Source organism: Primulina huaijiensis, chromosome 17 (genome assembly GCF_012295235.1).
Source record: "Primulina huaijiensis isolate GDHJ02 chromosome 17, ASM1229523v2, whole genome shotgun sequence".
In the NCBI taxonomy this organism is placed as follows: Eukaryota; Viridiplantae; Streptophyta; class Magnoliopsida; order Lamiales; family Gesneriaceae; genus Primulina; species Primulina huaijiensis.
The window spans coordinates 300692-315570 of record NC_133322.1 but is presented as its reverse complement, the minus strand read 5'-3'; the positions used below and the strand labels follow the sequence as shown (position 1 = coordinate 315570).

General features: G+C 34.8%; 2 protein-coding genes and 2 pseudogenes across 2 annotated transcripts; 2 read left to right on the top strand and 2 right to left on the bottom strand.

The window, feature by feature from the left end:
- The first annotated feature begins 1500 nt into the window (after positions 1-1500).
- LOC140963143 (uncharacterized) lies at positions 1501-3539 on the top strand (annotated as a pseudogene).
- A 688-nt stretch (positions 3540-4227) lies between these two features.
- LOC140963654 (protein POLLENLESS 3-LIKE 2-like) lies at positions 4228-6476 on the top strand. The gene is made up of 4 exons (XM_073423054.1): positions 4228-4590; positions 4704-4916; positions 5038-5193; positions 5680-6476. Exons 1-4 carry the CDS (start codon positions 4435-4437, stop codon positions 6469-6471), a joined length of 1317 nt encoding a protein of 438 aa, XP_073279155.1. The 5' UTR covers positions 4228-4434; the 3' UTR covers positions 6472-6476.
- A 121-nt stretch (positions 6477-6597) lies between these two features.
- Positions 6598-8785, bottom strand: LOC140963655 (L-ascorbate peroxidase 3-like). Its single transcript, XM_073423055.1, has 9 exons — positions 8579-8785; positions 8257-8381; positions 7946-7995; positions 7781-7846; positions 7608-7656; positions 7433-7515; positions 7273-7352; positions 6898-7000; positions 6598-6825 (listed from the first exon to the last, which is right to left on the bottom strand). The coding sequence occupies exons 1-9, from the start codon at positions 8680-8682 to the stop codon at positions 6649-6651; spliced, it is 837 nt and encodes a 278-aa protein (XP_073279156.1). The 5' UTR covers positions 8683-8785; the 3' UTR covers positions 6598-6648.
- A 581-nt stretch (positions 8786-9366) lies between these two features.
- Positions 9367-13943, bottom strand: LOC140963510 (protein MID1-COMPLEMENTING ACTIVITY 1-like; annotated as a pseudogene).
- Positions 13944-14879: the final 936 nt, after the last annotated feature.

The window sequence follows — 14879 nt, the reverse complement described above, 5'->3', positions numbered from 1 at the left end:
CATATTACACCTATTTTATTTTGTAATAGAAAAATCAAGGAAAAAAATACAAGCACGCAAATAATCACCACTCAAATTAGTTGCTAGTAATTATGCTCTAATTGATTTTAATCTGCATCACACTTCAATAATTTCATGTCTACATACAATGAACAGAACACCACTCGGTGAAAAGAAATAAATGCTATTTAATTGGCAAAGTGGTCGTTAAAATGTTGTCATGAATCATCATAAATCAAATTCATATTTTATACATTGTAAAAGATTTAATTTTAAAAAAAATATATTATAATTTGTTATTCTATTGGACCGTCTCGACCAATTAATTTGCTGAATCCAATTGCCTAATATCATAATTCAGATCATTGATAGATTATATAAATAGATAATAAGTTCTAATTATGAAATATTATTGAGTGTAGATGATAAAATCAAATCGACTACATCTGATTGCTAAGAACAAATTTAAACTCGAAAATTGTCAAATTTGTTTAATTTTTTTTATCGGCGCGCACTGAATAAATCTTCATATTGTTCTCACGTTAAAATTTATAATATGATACATATAAAATAATTAACAAATATTCATCTTTTTCATCATATAATATAAGACGAAGTGCCGTATGGGATATTGTGGTATCTTTCTATTACAATTATTGTTTCACGTCTTGTTTTATTTATAGTTTGTACTCATTAATTTCTGCTAAGGCAAAGGGACAAAAAACGAGTCATCAAGGAATCATTAATTTGCTAATACCAAACAAATCTTGCTCAAATTAAGAAGTTCCTCGAAAGGAGGGTCAAACCCATTCAATATAATATTGATTTTTTAAAAAAGTGAACTAATCTAATTTTATATAAAAGAAATTTCTTTTTTTTTTGTTTCTTTATTTACATAAAATTATTTATTATATCTTGATTCGTCAACGAGCAAAAAATTCTCAATCCCCCTTTGGTGGGATTGATAATTGAACCAAAAAATGAGTAGATGAGCATTTTGGCAGTGAAGTGAGTAAAGAAGCATTTGTATTAGTTTTATTAATATATTTATTTATATATTATACTAAGGTCTTGACACACACGATACGTATGCACATTATCGTGTGCGCATCAAACAAAAATAAATATATAACTTTTATGTTCGTTCTTGTATGACAGAGACTCTGACTTCCGAGTTGAAGAACTTTGATGTTATCAATTGTCGCAGATATAAGAAAACTCTAGGGTTTTCGACGATCACGAACTAAACAAGAAGCACCTTTCAAATTGTAAATCCAATTAACACAATCGTTTCGATAACATATTTTTATTTTATGTGAGATCAAAGTAGAAGCTTGACTCTACTAATCATTTATAAAAACATAGCTATTATGTATTTTTGTATTTTATTTCAATCACGCCTTGCATATGGGAATTTACCAATAATTTTAACCTATTTATTTGATCGAGACTTTATGAATTAATAATAATAATAATTAAACAGTTTAAGATGGTTTATAAAACAAATACGTATTTCTGTTTCTTCAGTTTCCAAAGTTCCAACGCCACTCTATTTTCAATTCGGAGCTGTTTTTGGACCGGAGAATTTGAGAAATTTTAGCTACTGCGATGAAAGATTACGAGGTACTAAAGATTCGTCCATTTATTGTTTTCTAGGTTCGATTATGGATGTTGATTTAGGGGCCCGATTTGGAATTGGGGATAAACTCATGCGATTTGATTGTCACGTAATTAGTTTTCATTTTTTCTGCTTTAATTTTCTAGTGTTTCTCGACCTTTTTTCGCAAGCAAATAAACGGTGGCTTTTAAATTGGATTCGATGTGCTTGAAATCAAAATTCTATTTTTGGTCTTTGAGAAAAGTCAAGATGGTGTTTGAAGAATTTCGTTTGCACTATTATTTGAAGTTAAAATTGAAAGAAATATAATTTCTTGGAAGAATAGGGGGTGGGGTGAACGCATATTGGACATAGTAATATGGTTGTTTTAAATTTTAATAGTCACTTGACCCTCTTATCAGATCCAAAAAACATCTTTGAGACTGAAATGTTTTCAGAACTGGAAGAATATTTTCATTGCTGTTTAAATCCAGCATATCTGAAATACTCCTGTAGCCATATCCTCACAGTATACTGGTCGGAGATTTGTATATTTTGAACTAGTTAATTAATATGATCGGCTTTATAATCCATTTGTATTCAGTTTGATTAATACTTATCTCTAATAATATTTTGTGGCTTGTCAGTATAATTTTTTAGTTGAAAGACGATCCTGCGTCTAAAAAAATGAGCCCTCAAGATGGTAACTCACCTCTGATAGAATAAATTCTCACACGATAGCTTATTTGTTGCAACTTTTAAAATGTCTTTCTGTTGTAACTTAGGACTGTGATTAAAAATATCTTCACAGATTGAAGACAAAAAGCAAGCGGCTGCTGATGTGTTATTTCAGTACTCGAAATTTGTTATGGCGTGTATTGGGCATCAGGTTCGACCGTGTGACTTGAGGTTACATCTAATGAAGGTAATGTGCGCAATTCATTTTTATTCCTTCTTATGAATTATACTGACTGTTGTGGAATATTTTTATAATCTTGGATAATTAAAGATCAATTGCTATTAATAGCCTACAAGAGACGAAAAAAAAAAAGAGACGTGCTTAGTTTCAAGTAAGACGGGATTCATAAAGTCTGTGCCTTTCCATTGCGCCTTCTTGGCTCTTGCACATTGCAACTAGTCTGCACGACACACCTGCCGTGTTTTAGTGTGTGTTCCTTTAATAATTGAAGTAAAGGGCACTAATTAACCAGCTACTGCAAGCCAGGTACTGGCTTTGCTTATTTTAACAACAGATGCTTTTAGGTGTGTTATCTTCTCCAATTCTCTTAACAAAGACAGTGAATAGTGGATAATTAACGGAGAAGAAACATGGGAATACACAAACAAAGGAAATACATATCTGAATTTGTAATCGACCACATTATCAATCAAATGTAGCAAACTTTTCTTCAATTTTCTAATTTGTATTTTTTTTATGGTTGTCTCTATTATTATATATTTCAGAGTTACCCTTAGATTAATCCTTAAGTAGCAGATCTTAGATGATTTTTTTTAAAAACAAATAATTATATGTTATTTGTTTAAAATATGCCCCCCACAAAAATCTATATCTGTGGTTCTCTCTTTCCTGATAGAAAAATCTCCATGAATTTTAGGCATTTTGTGTTTCCTGCTCTTGATTTCTAACTTAAAAATTGCTCTGAAACCTTTTGGTACAATTTTTTCAGGAAATTTCCGGGGTGCCAGTTTCTTTGAAAGGATCACCGGCCCGAGCAGGTGAGATGGCCGGAGAATCTTCAAGCTCAGGCCCTTAGAAACTTGACAATTCTGACAGTTATAAAGCTCTCTAAAGCTTACTCTTTTAAACATATGATGTGCATGTGTATTTTGACGCCTTTGCTTTAGAACCGCACATTATGGGCGCTGAAAGGTGGGTTGCTTTACATCTCTAATACTCGTTGCCGAGGTGCTACATTTTTCATTTTTTGTCTAAAAAATTTTGGATAGGTACTATGTTCTTACATGTATAAATTTAGAACCGCACATTATGGGCGCTGAAAGGTGGGTTGCTTTACATCTCTAATACTCGTTGCCGAGGTGCTACATTTTTCATTTTTTGTCTAAAAAATTTTGGATATGTACTATATTCTTACATGTATAAATTTACGCTCAAAAACTATTGTTCTGTTGGCTCGGTGTTCTCTTTCCTCCATGAGAAAACAGGCACTATTGATGAATTTACATCTTGTAACCAAGGGTTTCTAATTTGCAATCTTCGGTTATAAAATATCAAATTTAAATGGTATTTTTTTTAAAAAAAAATAATAATTGAATATATTACATTTTACACAAAAATTGAATTAAATTAATGTTGAGTATGTCTCTTGTGAGATAATATCAAATTGACACATGAAATCGTCTTAGAAAAGTTTTTGTAATTAATGCTACGCATATATGGATTTTAATCTGAAGTTCAAATGTGCGAATGAAAACAGGATACTATAAGGAAACTATAATTCTAAAAATTCCGTCTAACTAGAAATCTTTGGAAAAATGATCAGATTGAGTCAGTCGATTCATCAAATTAAATCCATTTGATCGACACATTCGAGTTCATAACGGGATCGTATGAAAGGTATGAACGACATAATGAAAGGAATGTAAATCCAATTCATTAAACCAACCTGGTAAAGAGTGATATTAATATCACAACGGCTAGTCCCCGAACGGTAATATTCCAACGGCCCACATATTCAAAAATCCTTCATTCCCCTCTCTTTGCTTCCACCGTGTCCCCATTTCTCAGCAGCAAATCTTTCACTATTCGACAGCTTTTTTTTTTATTTTTGATATAGCATAAGCCGAAGATTTACAAGATGTGGAATGCCCCGACAGGAATCCGACCAACAAAATCCGCTCCTCCATCACCAGCTAAGCCTCTTGGTGTTTCCCGAACCAATTCCGACTCATTCCACATCATCCACAAGGTTCCCCTTGGTGACACCCCTTATGTCCGTGCCAAAAATGTTCAAGTAATATTTATTTTTTTTGGTTCCTATGTTCTTAAATTTTTTCATGAAATAATTTATCTTAGGTTTCAGTATGTTTCCATTTACACATATTTTTTTTAATGTAATTCGATCAGCTTGTGGACAAGGATCCAGAGAGGGCAATTCCCTTGTTTTGGGCTGCAATTAATGCTGGGGATCGAGTGGATAGTGCTCTAAAAGATATGGCCATTGTGATGAAGCAGCAAAATAGGGCAGAAGAAGCCATTGAAGCTATAAAATCACTGCGGGGTCGGTGTTCAGATCAAGCCCAAGAATCCATTGACAATATCTTGTTAGACCTTTTCAAGGTAGGTTTATTCTCTTGGAAACTTATATTGGCGTGGGTTGTACTGAAATAGCATCATAAATGTAGTAAATTTGTAGTTTTTTGCTTTATTTTTTTAAGGTGATTGTGCTGTGTACGTGCAGAGATGTGGAAGACTAGATGACCAAATAGGACTTCTGAGGCACAAATTGTATCTAATTCAGCAAGGGATGGCCTTCAGTGGGAAGCGTACAAAGACTGCAAGGTCCCAAGGCAAGAAATTCCAGGTTTCTGTGCAGCAAGAAGCCACTAGATTGCTGGTAATAATGCTCTTCTGGCACTCTTTTCTGAGTAAAATGAGAATGGCAACTCCTCGCGGGTGACTAAGTGTGTATATCGCACCTCGACTAAGTGTTGCATGCCCTGATTTTTCCACCTATTAATCTTATGTGATCAGGCTTTTTTTTTTCCGGGCTATAGCATTAGTTCTACAGTTATGGGCGACTGAGAAAGGGCTTCTCTCTGTCCAATTATGTGGCTTGTGTTAGGTTGTATATGGAATTTGAGGTTCATACGACATATCCCAACATATGATATTGCCCACAATGTTGCATATCCCACGTCGCCCTCACAAAAAATTGTGGAAGTTATTTTAAGTTTGAGAGCTAACCCACGTAATGAATTAGATTTTTTGTTTTGAAACTATCGGGCATATGGGATAAAACATGTTAACTACGTGTTTATTTATAGGATGATGTAGTGATTTAGTTGGCAAGAAAAACTTGAAATCTTGAATATTATTACAGGGAAACTTGGGGTGGGCATTGATGCAGCAGAATAATTATATGGAAGCAGAGGAAGCTTATAGGAGAGCCCTTTTGCTTGGACCAGATAACAACAAAATGTGCAATCTAGGCATTTGCTTGATGAAGCAAGGGAGAATAGCCGAGGCGAAAGAAACCCTTCGTAGGGTGAAACCAGCTGTAACCGAAGGCCCAAGAGGTGTCACATCCCATCTCAAGGCATATGAGAGAGCCCAACAAATGTTGCAGGATCTTGAATCTGAGATGATGAACAAGGGGGTGGGTGATCCACTGGAGCAGAGCAAGCTATTTGATGCATTCTTGTGCTCCTCAGCAATCTGGCAACCTCAGCCTTGCCAGGATCAGCAGAACAGAATTTGCACAAATTCTTCCTCTAAAATTGAAGAACGATTTGTAGATGAAAATACTAACTCCAACATCATCATGCCAAGTGTTAATGTTAAAAATTCACTCAACATTGATGCAGCACCATTCGTACCTATTGCTGCTACTTTATTACCAGAGAGGCTTAAGCGGATGAGGTCTGAAAATGTGGTTAACTCGCAGATCAAGCAACCCATCACACCAGAGATGAAGGGTGAGATATGGACAGATTTTCTGCCTGATAGTAAGGAATTTGAGGAAGCGATAATCACTGCAGTTTTGAGTGCAGGACATGGAACTAGAAAACTGGACGAGACTAAGTGTGATGACAAAAGAATACCTCAGAAAAAGGTTGGCAAGAGGCTGAAAGTTTTCCAAGAAATTACACCCTCTTTGAGTCCAAGGGCCTGAGTAATATCTAAATTTAAATTGACCTTTAATATTGTTTTCATTGGTCTAAGTTAGGTTACCATAAATTTTTAGCTGCACTCCTCAAGCACAAGTGAAAATGGAGCAACAAATAATCTTATTTATGTACAGCAGTGAATCATCCATTTGTTTTAACAATAACATTGAACCATTACTTCGCTACTCGACTTTCTTGCTTGTTTCATAGATATAACTCAAAATCACAACGGTAGCAGAAATAAAAATCGCAGCCATAGTCTTGTTCAACGTGGATTTCAGACATGATGGTGGAGTGAATCCCAGCTCTGAGAGCTTTTTATGTGATCTAGCGTAGTCTCGAAAGAAGGCTTCTTCATCCTGCCAAACAAATGGTTTCATTATGTAAGATAAAAAGTTTGACTTATTGGAGGTAAACGACCAGGATTGTACCTTTGCGTAAAGGGTGACATATGATTTAAATTTTGGATCATCCACCACAGCTTTATCAGATGGAAGCTTCAATAGACCTTCTGATTCTCCTTTAAGAAGCTCTCTTTTTATCACATGTCAATCCATAAATTGATGAGCCATAATTTAAGGAATATCTGCATCACGTTCTAGTCACGAGCCTATTTAACGTGAGAGTTATTTTTGTTCAACTTACTGAAGCTTAAACTGCTTTACATAGTTGAGTTTTAGATTGCATTAGTATTTTTAGTTGGGTTCCGAGGCAACCCTCACAGAACAAGCTCGTGTATGGAGACATGACGTCTACAGAGTATTCTTCCATGCCAAAAACATACTAGTTTTATTTGAAAGCCTTACACAAAGTAAGAATTGTCGAATTTTAGAGGGTCATTTGTCCAAGGTCCCTCAAATCCTGATCTTTCACGATGCGCTCTTCCCTAGCATGAAAAATTGAGTTTTAACTTCTTCGAATTCTCATAAAATCTATGAACTAAAACATAATGATGCCGGAAAATACCAATGTGTGGCCACCGGATAATGCAACTATATCTACATCAGATAGGCCCATTCGATAGAAAACGTCCCTTAAATGCGATGAACCTGTTACCCGAAAGAATTGTGAAGCAATAATCAATTTCCATATTCTGTAGTTTACCATAAATGGCATGTAACATTTTATCATCATGTCTAACCTTTACGAGCATCAGGAAGTCGGCCCTCGTCAGGGGAGATAATCGAATCCTAATAAAAAGTGCATGGCAATATAGTCAGAAGCTTACACGCCATCTAAAGATGAAAACACATTGCAGAATACTTGGAAGAAATCACGGTGTTAATTTTTAATGTACTCAATAATTTGCAGTACCTTTCTGCCTGGAACGAAATGAATAGCAGGGCCGCCAGTTACCTCCACTGCAACAACGCCAGCAAGCTGAAACATTACAGAGTACAGTGAGATAAAAATAAATGTCAGGAGAAAATTTTTACGTTTTCAAATCTTAGTTACCAAAGTCATATTGTCCTCTCTTACCTGGTAAAGATCAGCATATGTAACTCTTGGATATTTTACCTTTATTTCTTCTGTTTTCGAAAGAAGATCACAGCACAAATTAAATCAGTACAAATTACAAATCTAAGGAGCTGATCAGCATGCAGTGTTTCTTGATGTCTCGCATGTGTAACAATTATATTGAACTCAATTTTTTTCGGAAAAAGCTGAAAAATACTAAAATCCCATTTAAGTCCATGTAAAATTAGTTGTCAAAATTTATCTTGAGTCAAGGTTTAACGGACTATCTGTGAAGCATGAACAATATCTGACAAGAGACAAAAACAATGTACCACAAAGATCAATTGCTATTTTGAGGCCATTATTTGCTACTTGCTTGTACTCAGCCTCATTCTTTATTGAGCCATTGGGACCTCCTGTCATTGTTTTTGCATCATAAGTGCCAGCGTCGTGCCACCTACATCGGCCACGGGAATTAGCTTGTGAGATACACACTGTAGTTTATTTACTGTTGCATCATAAAAGTTACCTGCTAGACTCATCTAAAGTTAGAGTTTATTTGCATCATTAAAACTTTTTACACTATAAGTCTGAACACCCTAAAACACATTAAATCGCCCCGCAAGTCGACTAAATCAATGATAATAAACTTACGCCAAACGAAGCATGATGGGAGCACAATTCTTTGAGGAGATAAGAGCTCTAAGATCTCTACGTGCCCTCTCAATATCCTTTAAATACTCTTTACCAATTGTCATTGTTCTCCAATTGATGACTCTCTCAATTGTTCAATGCAATGAAATTGTGTTGTAAGTGCATCGTTTGGTGTTACTTTATCTAGCTAATAAAAAAGGAGAGAAAAGTGAATAGGAGTTGGAGCAGAGAAGCAATGAATAATGTTGTTAGAGAAATACACGAAAAGAAAAGAACTTGGCCCTTTTTACGTGTGTGTTAAGTTTTTTAAATTAAATTAGTGTTTGCAATTGTTTTTTAAAAATATTATGAACTTTTTTTTTACGAAATTTTGTAAAAAGAGGAGTTTGAATAAAACTCCTTAATTTTACTGTAAAAAATTAATTTTAACCTTCAAATTATATTAATCATATTATTTGAATTTGAGTGCGTAAATAAGTGAAACTTGGCGTAAACAATAATATCGACCGAATTTTATCAGCCACACGACATAAAAATAATAAACCCATATTAAATTTTCAAAAATTCTCTATCCTTTTGTATCACTCTAATTTTTCTTGAATACTAAAATATTCATGTAAATGCTAAATTCTTACTTTTGTCCCTCATTCGATCAATTTATGTTAAAATTTGTATTAGAAATTTGTCTCCCCCGATCAATTTAATTAAAATCTTGTATTAGAAATTTATGCTAAATAACATCGCTTAGCTAAAATACAAAGAAGCCGAAAGAATACTACAGGGGAAGAAATAATAAATTCGACACACACTTTACATGAAGTCAAAAGCAACTTTTACCTATACAGAAGATCGAGTCTCTAAAAACATTGTATGAACATACAATCTGATGAATGTTAAAACAATTTCCTAATCCAATGATTCAATACTCGATGTATTGGATGGTTGGAGGGCGTATTTTCGTACCTGTAAGTTACAGGAACAAGCATAAAAGACAACTCATTACGTAGATGCAGTGCTTAATTTCCCCTTTCCCAAGGATGTGAGGATAATAACCCGGTATTTGTGTCTTCTATAACTTAAATAGAAACAAATCTGGTTTGACAACGGTTCGATTTTAAGAGCATGCGTAGACCAGAGATGCATACCTTCAACTTCAAGAATCTCCACTTCTCGCCATTCTTGTACCAGAGCACAGCAGCAACACATCAAGTGGGAAATGAAATCGTCAAACAGCCCACCCTGAGAAACATACAGCAAGGTGCCCAGAAATTGTTAGAAACAACTGCCCCCGTTATCTTATACTGCTATATATAGCATAATTGCTATATGTAAAACGTGACATTTGAGTTACAGTATAAATTAAAACATTTGAATTGTTTCGCTATCTTCATTTAAGTTTTCAGTATATCGATAATCGCTCTAACAATAAATTCTGGCATTATAAATTACAAAATAGACCAAATTGCGTTAATGTGTCCTGTATACTACGCAGGATTGATAATTTATCACACACGTGGTGTGATATGTTCTCTCTCCTCAAACATATGCCTTGGTGTCCCCAGGTAGTTACACGATTAACTCTCCCATGACGCGAGAATAGGGCAACTAAAGCTCAGCCTAAACAATCTCTCTTTTTCTCACTATCACAGCGGACGGCACCATAAATCATCAAATTTTTGTTACAAGCATAGAAATAGAGAGAAACATGGCATAGAGAAAAGCAAACTAAAAAAGATAGATCGTGGTGTGGTTAAAGGAGTGGATATGAGTTGGTAAAGGGAGCATAATTGATTCTTGTGGTACAGGTAGATCACAGCACAGTTGCAGGGCCAAGAGGTGGTTTGGCATCGTCAAGGCGGGTGGTGGAGGTGGCAATGGTGCATCCGGTGACAATCTTTTCCGGCTTCAGATGTGGATATTGTTGGTTAACAGTGTGTGGAAATATTCAATTTACAAAGCTGCGGAGGTGATGGCGAACTTCATGGAGTTTGGAGGAGCTAATTGATGTGCAGAGTAAAACCAAATTTCCTACACGGTGAAAAAAGAGACAACCAAGAAAAAAAATCCAATCTGTTCTAGAAAGAGAAGAGGTGATATTTGTTCTAGAAAGAGAAGAGGTGATATGTTTGACCTTTAATGCGATATCTCAAATTTTACACAACTTAATAATAATTATCTAACAATTATATTCTCGTAACATTTTTTAGTTATCAAACATTTTATCAATCAATAAGCAATCGACATGCGATCACATCATTCAAACCAAACGCATAAGGATTAACTGAGCCATTCATATACAGATTATTGTCTTTGATTTGTTTCCTTCTTCAGTTTCGAAATGGTTGTATCCACTAGGAATGGAGAAACATTTTCTAATTAGAATGAATAGAGAACAGGCAAAAGGTTGCAAATACATCTGGAATAACATGCAAGAACGTACACAGAAGAGGTTTGGAACAACAGCCGAGCAGATCCGAATGCCACTCATTGTGTGAGCCTTTAAATGATAGCAAATCATGTGTAGAGGAAACTGAAGATGTGTTTCTGTAGCGAATTATACATGTTAGTAAGAGGATTTTAGACTTTTAGTCAAGTAGGTAGATACAAGGAATCATTTTAAAATGCTCGAAACGATCACAAATCTAACCAGTACATCTAAACAATTATTAAGCTCTCAAGATGAAATAATTCCATGTTATAAGTTCTCAGACCAATATTTAACGGCACATGAATGATAATATTTCAAATCCATTCATGTTATGTCATAAATGAATTAAAACTGACCTTGAAGTGGCCTGTTTTTCACTCTTTGAGTCGTTTTTATTATATTTCCCTTTATCACTATCATCACCTAAATAAATGTGTTCCTCCTTGGATTCTTTCACGGGTATCGCTGCAACAGCTTCTGTAACATCAAGCAGATGCTGAATCACTTCACACTGACTAACGTCCAAATTAGCTTGTGAATGTTGCAGTTCTAATTGAAGCTTCTTATTCTCCTTTCGTATGGCTTCATTAAAAGGCACATTCGGATAAGAATACGAAAGACTTTTTTTCAACACTGTCGTGTCGTGTTGTGATGGATCACGTTTCAATATCACATCTTGCACCTTCCTGTCCTCGTCATCCAGTGTATATTCATGCTGATCCTTTTCGATCATTTCGATTCGTTCCTTTAATCACGATAAAAGAAAAAAATACACAACAAGATATGAAAAACTGTGAACTTGAGAGGAACAAAAATTTTACAATACATAAGAGGTCTCAACTAACATCATCAAGTTGAAGGAACATCAACACGAGAGTTTAGGGATGCATGATATCAAAATTTGAAGATTGAGTTTAAAAATTGTTATATAATCACATCACATCGATTTATCGCACAATGAAATTGTTTGTATTATGTTCTACAAAGTTCAACAATTCCAAATAAACAGAAAATAATATAAAAACTCGAGGTTAAACTTCCTGACATCTAGACATATATCAACTAGTGACATACATATTTCCATGAAACAAATAAGTTATTCGGGTGGTCTCAATCCAACACCCTCTTTAATCAAGATTTTGTATTTCTCAGATTTTCTCTATATACTAAAAGGGGAAATCTATACAATTTCATTGGACCTCTACATGTGTACTCCCAACACTATCATCAACCTTGTTCGAAAAAATTATGCGAAGAGCGATTTTAGAAATCTCCCACAAATTATTTATGCATTTATCTCTTAAAATAATTCGTAAGTATAGATAAATTAATTATTTTACGGATTTGTTTCTTTTTTCGTGTTTTTAAGCCCACAAGAAGTGCATGTGTGATCGATCACTTGTTTGATATTATGCCCCAATACTTGTTGCTCAACGAAGAGAACATGGATAAAAAAAGTGACTACGATAAAGTCTTTTGTGCATCCTTTGTGTGACTTCTACAAGCACAAGGGGGATCAAGGATGGGTCCTCGCTGGAGGCCCACGCAAAGGAGGTCATAGCTGCGAGGTAATTTTACCACAGGCTATATTGAAATTTGGCTCCCAACCACCTGTCCTGGCAAGATTTTGTAATAAAACAAGGGAAGTTCTACAGTTCCTAGAGCACCATCCGAATGTATCACCCACCATCGGAGTAATTACATAAGAGATTCAATGGCCATTGTACTCAACCAGACAACTTAACTGCAGGAACAATTACAAAGTGCACTAGAAAAGTTTGGTAAAATGTCGGTGTAGGACCAACAGCAGCAATCACAACAAATTAGAAATATGATACAGTACCAACTAGGAATGATGGTCCAACAACCAAAAACATCAGAGACAGTTCAAAAAATTACACCGTTAACTTAGAATTGTTGGGTTATTTTTACATAAGCGGATCTGCACTTATAAACTTCATACAAGATAAACCCAAGGCATCCAGAACAACCCAAAAGTATATGCAAAAACAGAAAATACGAAAACAAAGACATACCAAATGCAAAGATCAATATCTAATTAATCACAAATTTTGAATCGAAGGAAAAAGAAAGCAATTACCCGAACACGAGCATTATCGACAAGGGTAATGAGAGGTATGAGCTTCAGATAAAGATCAATTTCGGTCTGAGCCTTCCTGAACTGATAAACAATGTTCCATCCCATAGCCAGCAGATAGAAATAGCTTCGATCTTGGCAACTGTTCACTAAAATGTATGACCTCCTCAGTGCATCCTCGAGATGCTCCAATGGCTCCCGAGTCTCCGGGTACTTTTTCATCTCCGAAATCTTTAGTGATTCCAACAAATTCCCAATAAGTTTCAAATGCTGCGCAAACTGCCGGCAGTTTTTCTTGTGCATTCGAGCCGTGTTCGCAGCCTTCACTATCATTCCTATTAGCCTCACCGCATCTATTCCAACCAGTTGGGCTATATTTGCTATCTCCCCAAAATGTCCCAAGACGACATTTTTATACTTCCTTCGCTAATCTATCGCTCAAATTCTACTCGTCTTAACAAAGCCCCCTAAAAATGTACCCATTCCAGATCAGCATTTCATCAATAAAAATCGCCTTTTTCCAAGAAATAAAATAGCCCGCATTTCTTCCAATGCAACTCCCACAGACGAAAGAACAGTGGACTGGAATCAACTACAAGAATAAAGAAAAATAAAGAATCATCATTCAGAACATCAAAAGTCAAAACACAAGATCTCAAAGAATTACATAATTACGGAGACCCGTCTTCCAAAAAAGTCGAAAAATTAATTAGTAGAACAATCCCATTACAGTGCTCTGCCTTTTCTTTTTCCCATCAAAGGAGAAAAGGTAAAAGCAATACACTTGAAGCATAAAAAGAATTTCTTCAACGAGAAAAAAACGAACGAACGAATAAATTAAAAGCAATAAACTCACCTGACAGTCAACGAATCCACTGACAAGTCACCGGAACTTTACTCTCACTCATTAGAACAAACATACATAAAAATTATTTGCTCGTTTATATTAGAAGCCAAGAAATTGAAAACTTTTTACGGGATCCATCTAGCACCGGAGTGTAGAATTATTCTTCGACAACGGGCTAAATCTCTGGTATCTCCGTTTGAAGAATTATGATTTGACGCATTTAAAAAAGGAAAAAAACACAAAAGAAAAGGGTAACACAGAAAGCAATGGCCAATCCACCGAACAGTTTCTGGATTATAATACCTGCATTTACACACATAAATATATACATACATATACAGTGCGTGTATTGAGTGTGTCTCTCGGTCTTCGGTGTCTCTTGTCGGGACTCGGTTTTGGTAAGCACATCATTTTCTCGCTCGTGAATCAGTGTGTTCTTGCATGCGAGGCCTTACTGTTTGTTTACTGGCGCAACAAATTTGGATTCCATTAATTTTCATTTTATTTACGTCATAAAACATATATGAAACAATTTTACTAATAAATTTTGAAAATTGATCTACAACAAGATCTGATTTATTATTTTTCATTTAATTATGTTTCATCTAAATGATATTACAGTTATTTCATATGATATGTGTCAACTATCCATTAATTAAAAATTGAAGAAATTATAATCAGTTGACTATTTTGTTTTAAAAATAATTTTCCTTTATTTGTTGAAACACAAAAGAGATTAAAAAAACATATACAGCAAGACATTTTAAAATTTTCTACAGTCGTTTTACGTAAAATGGAAAGTCTATTGTGAAATTTGTATGGTTTGTGTATATAAAATTAAATGAATAGAAAATTTCAGTTATTATTATTATTATTAATTAAATAAATATATGAAACGTAGTGGCTAAATTAAACAATAAACGAGGCT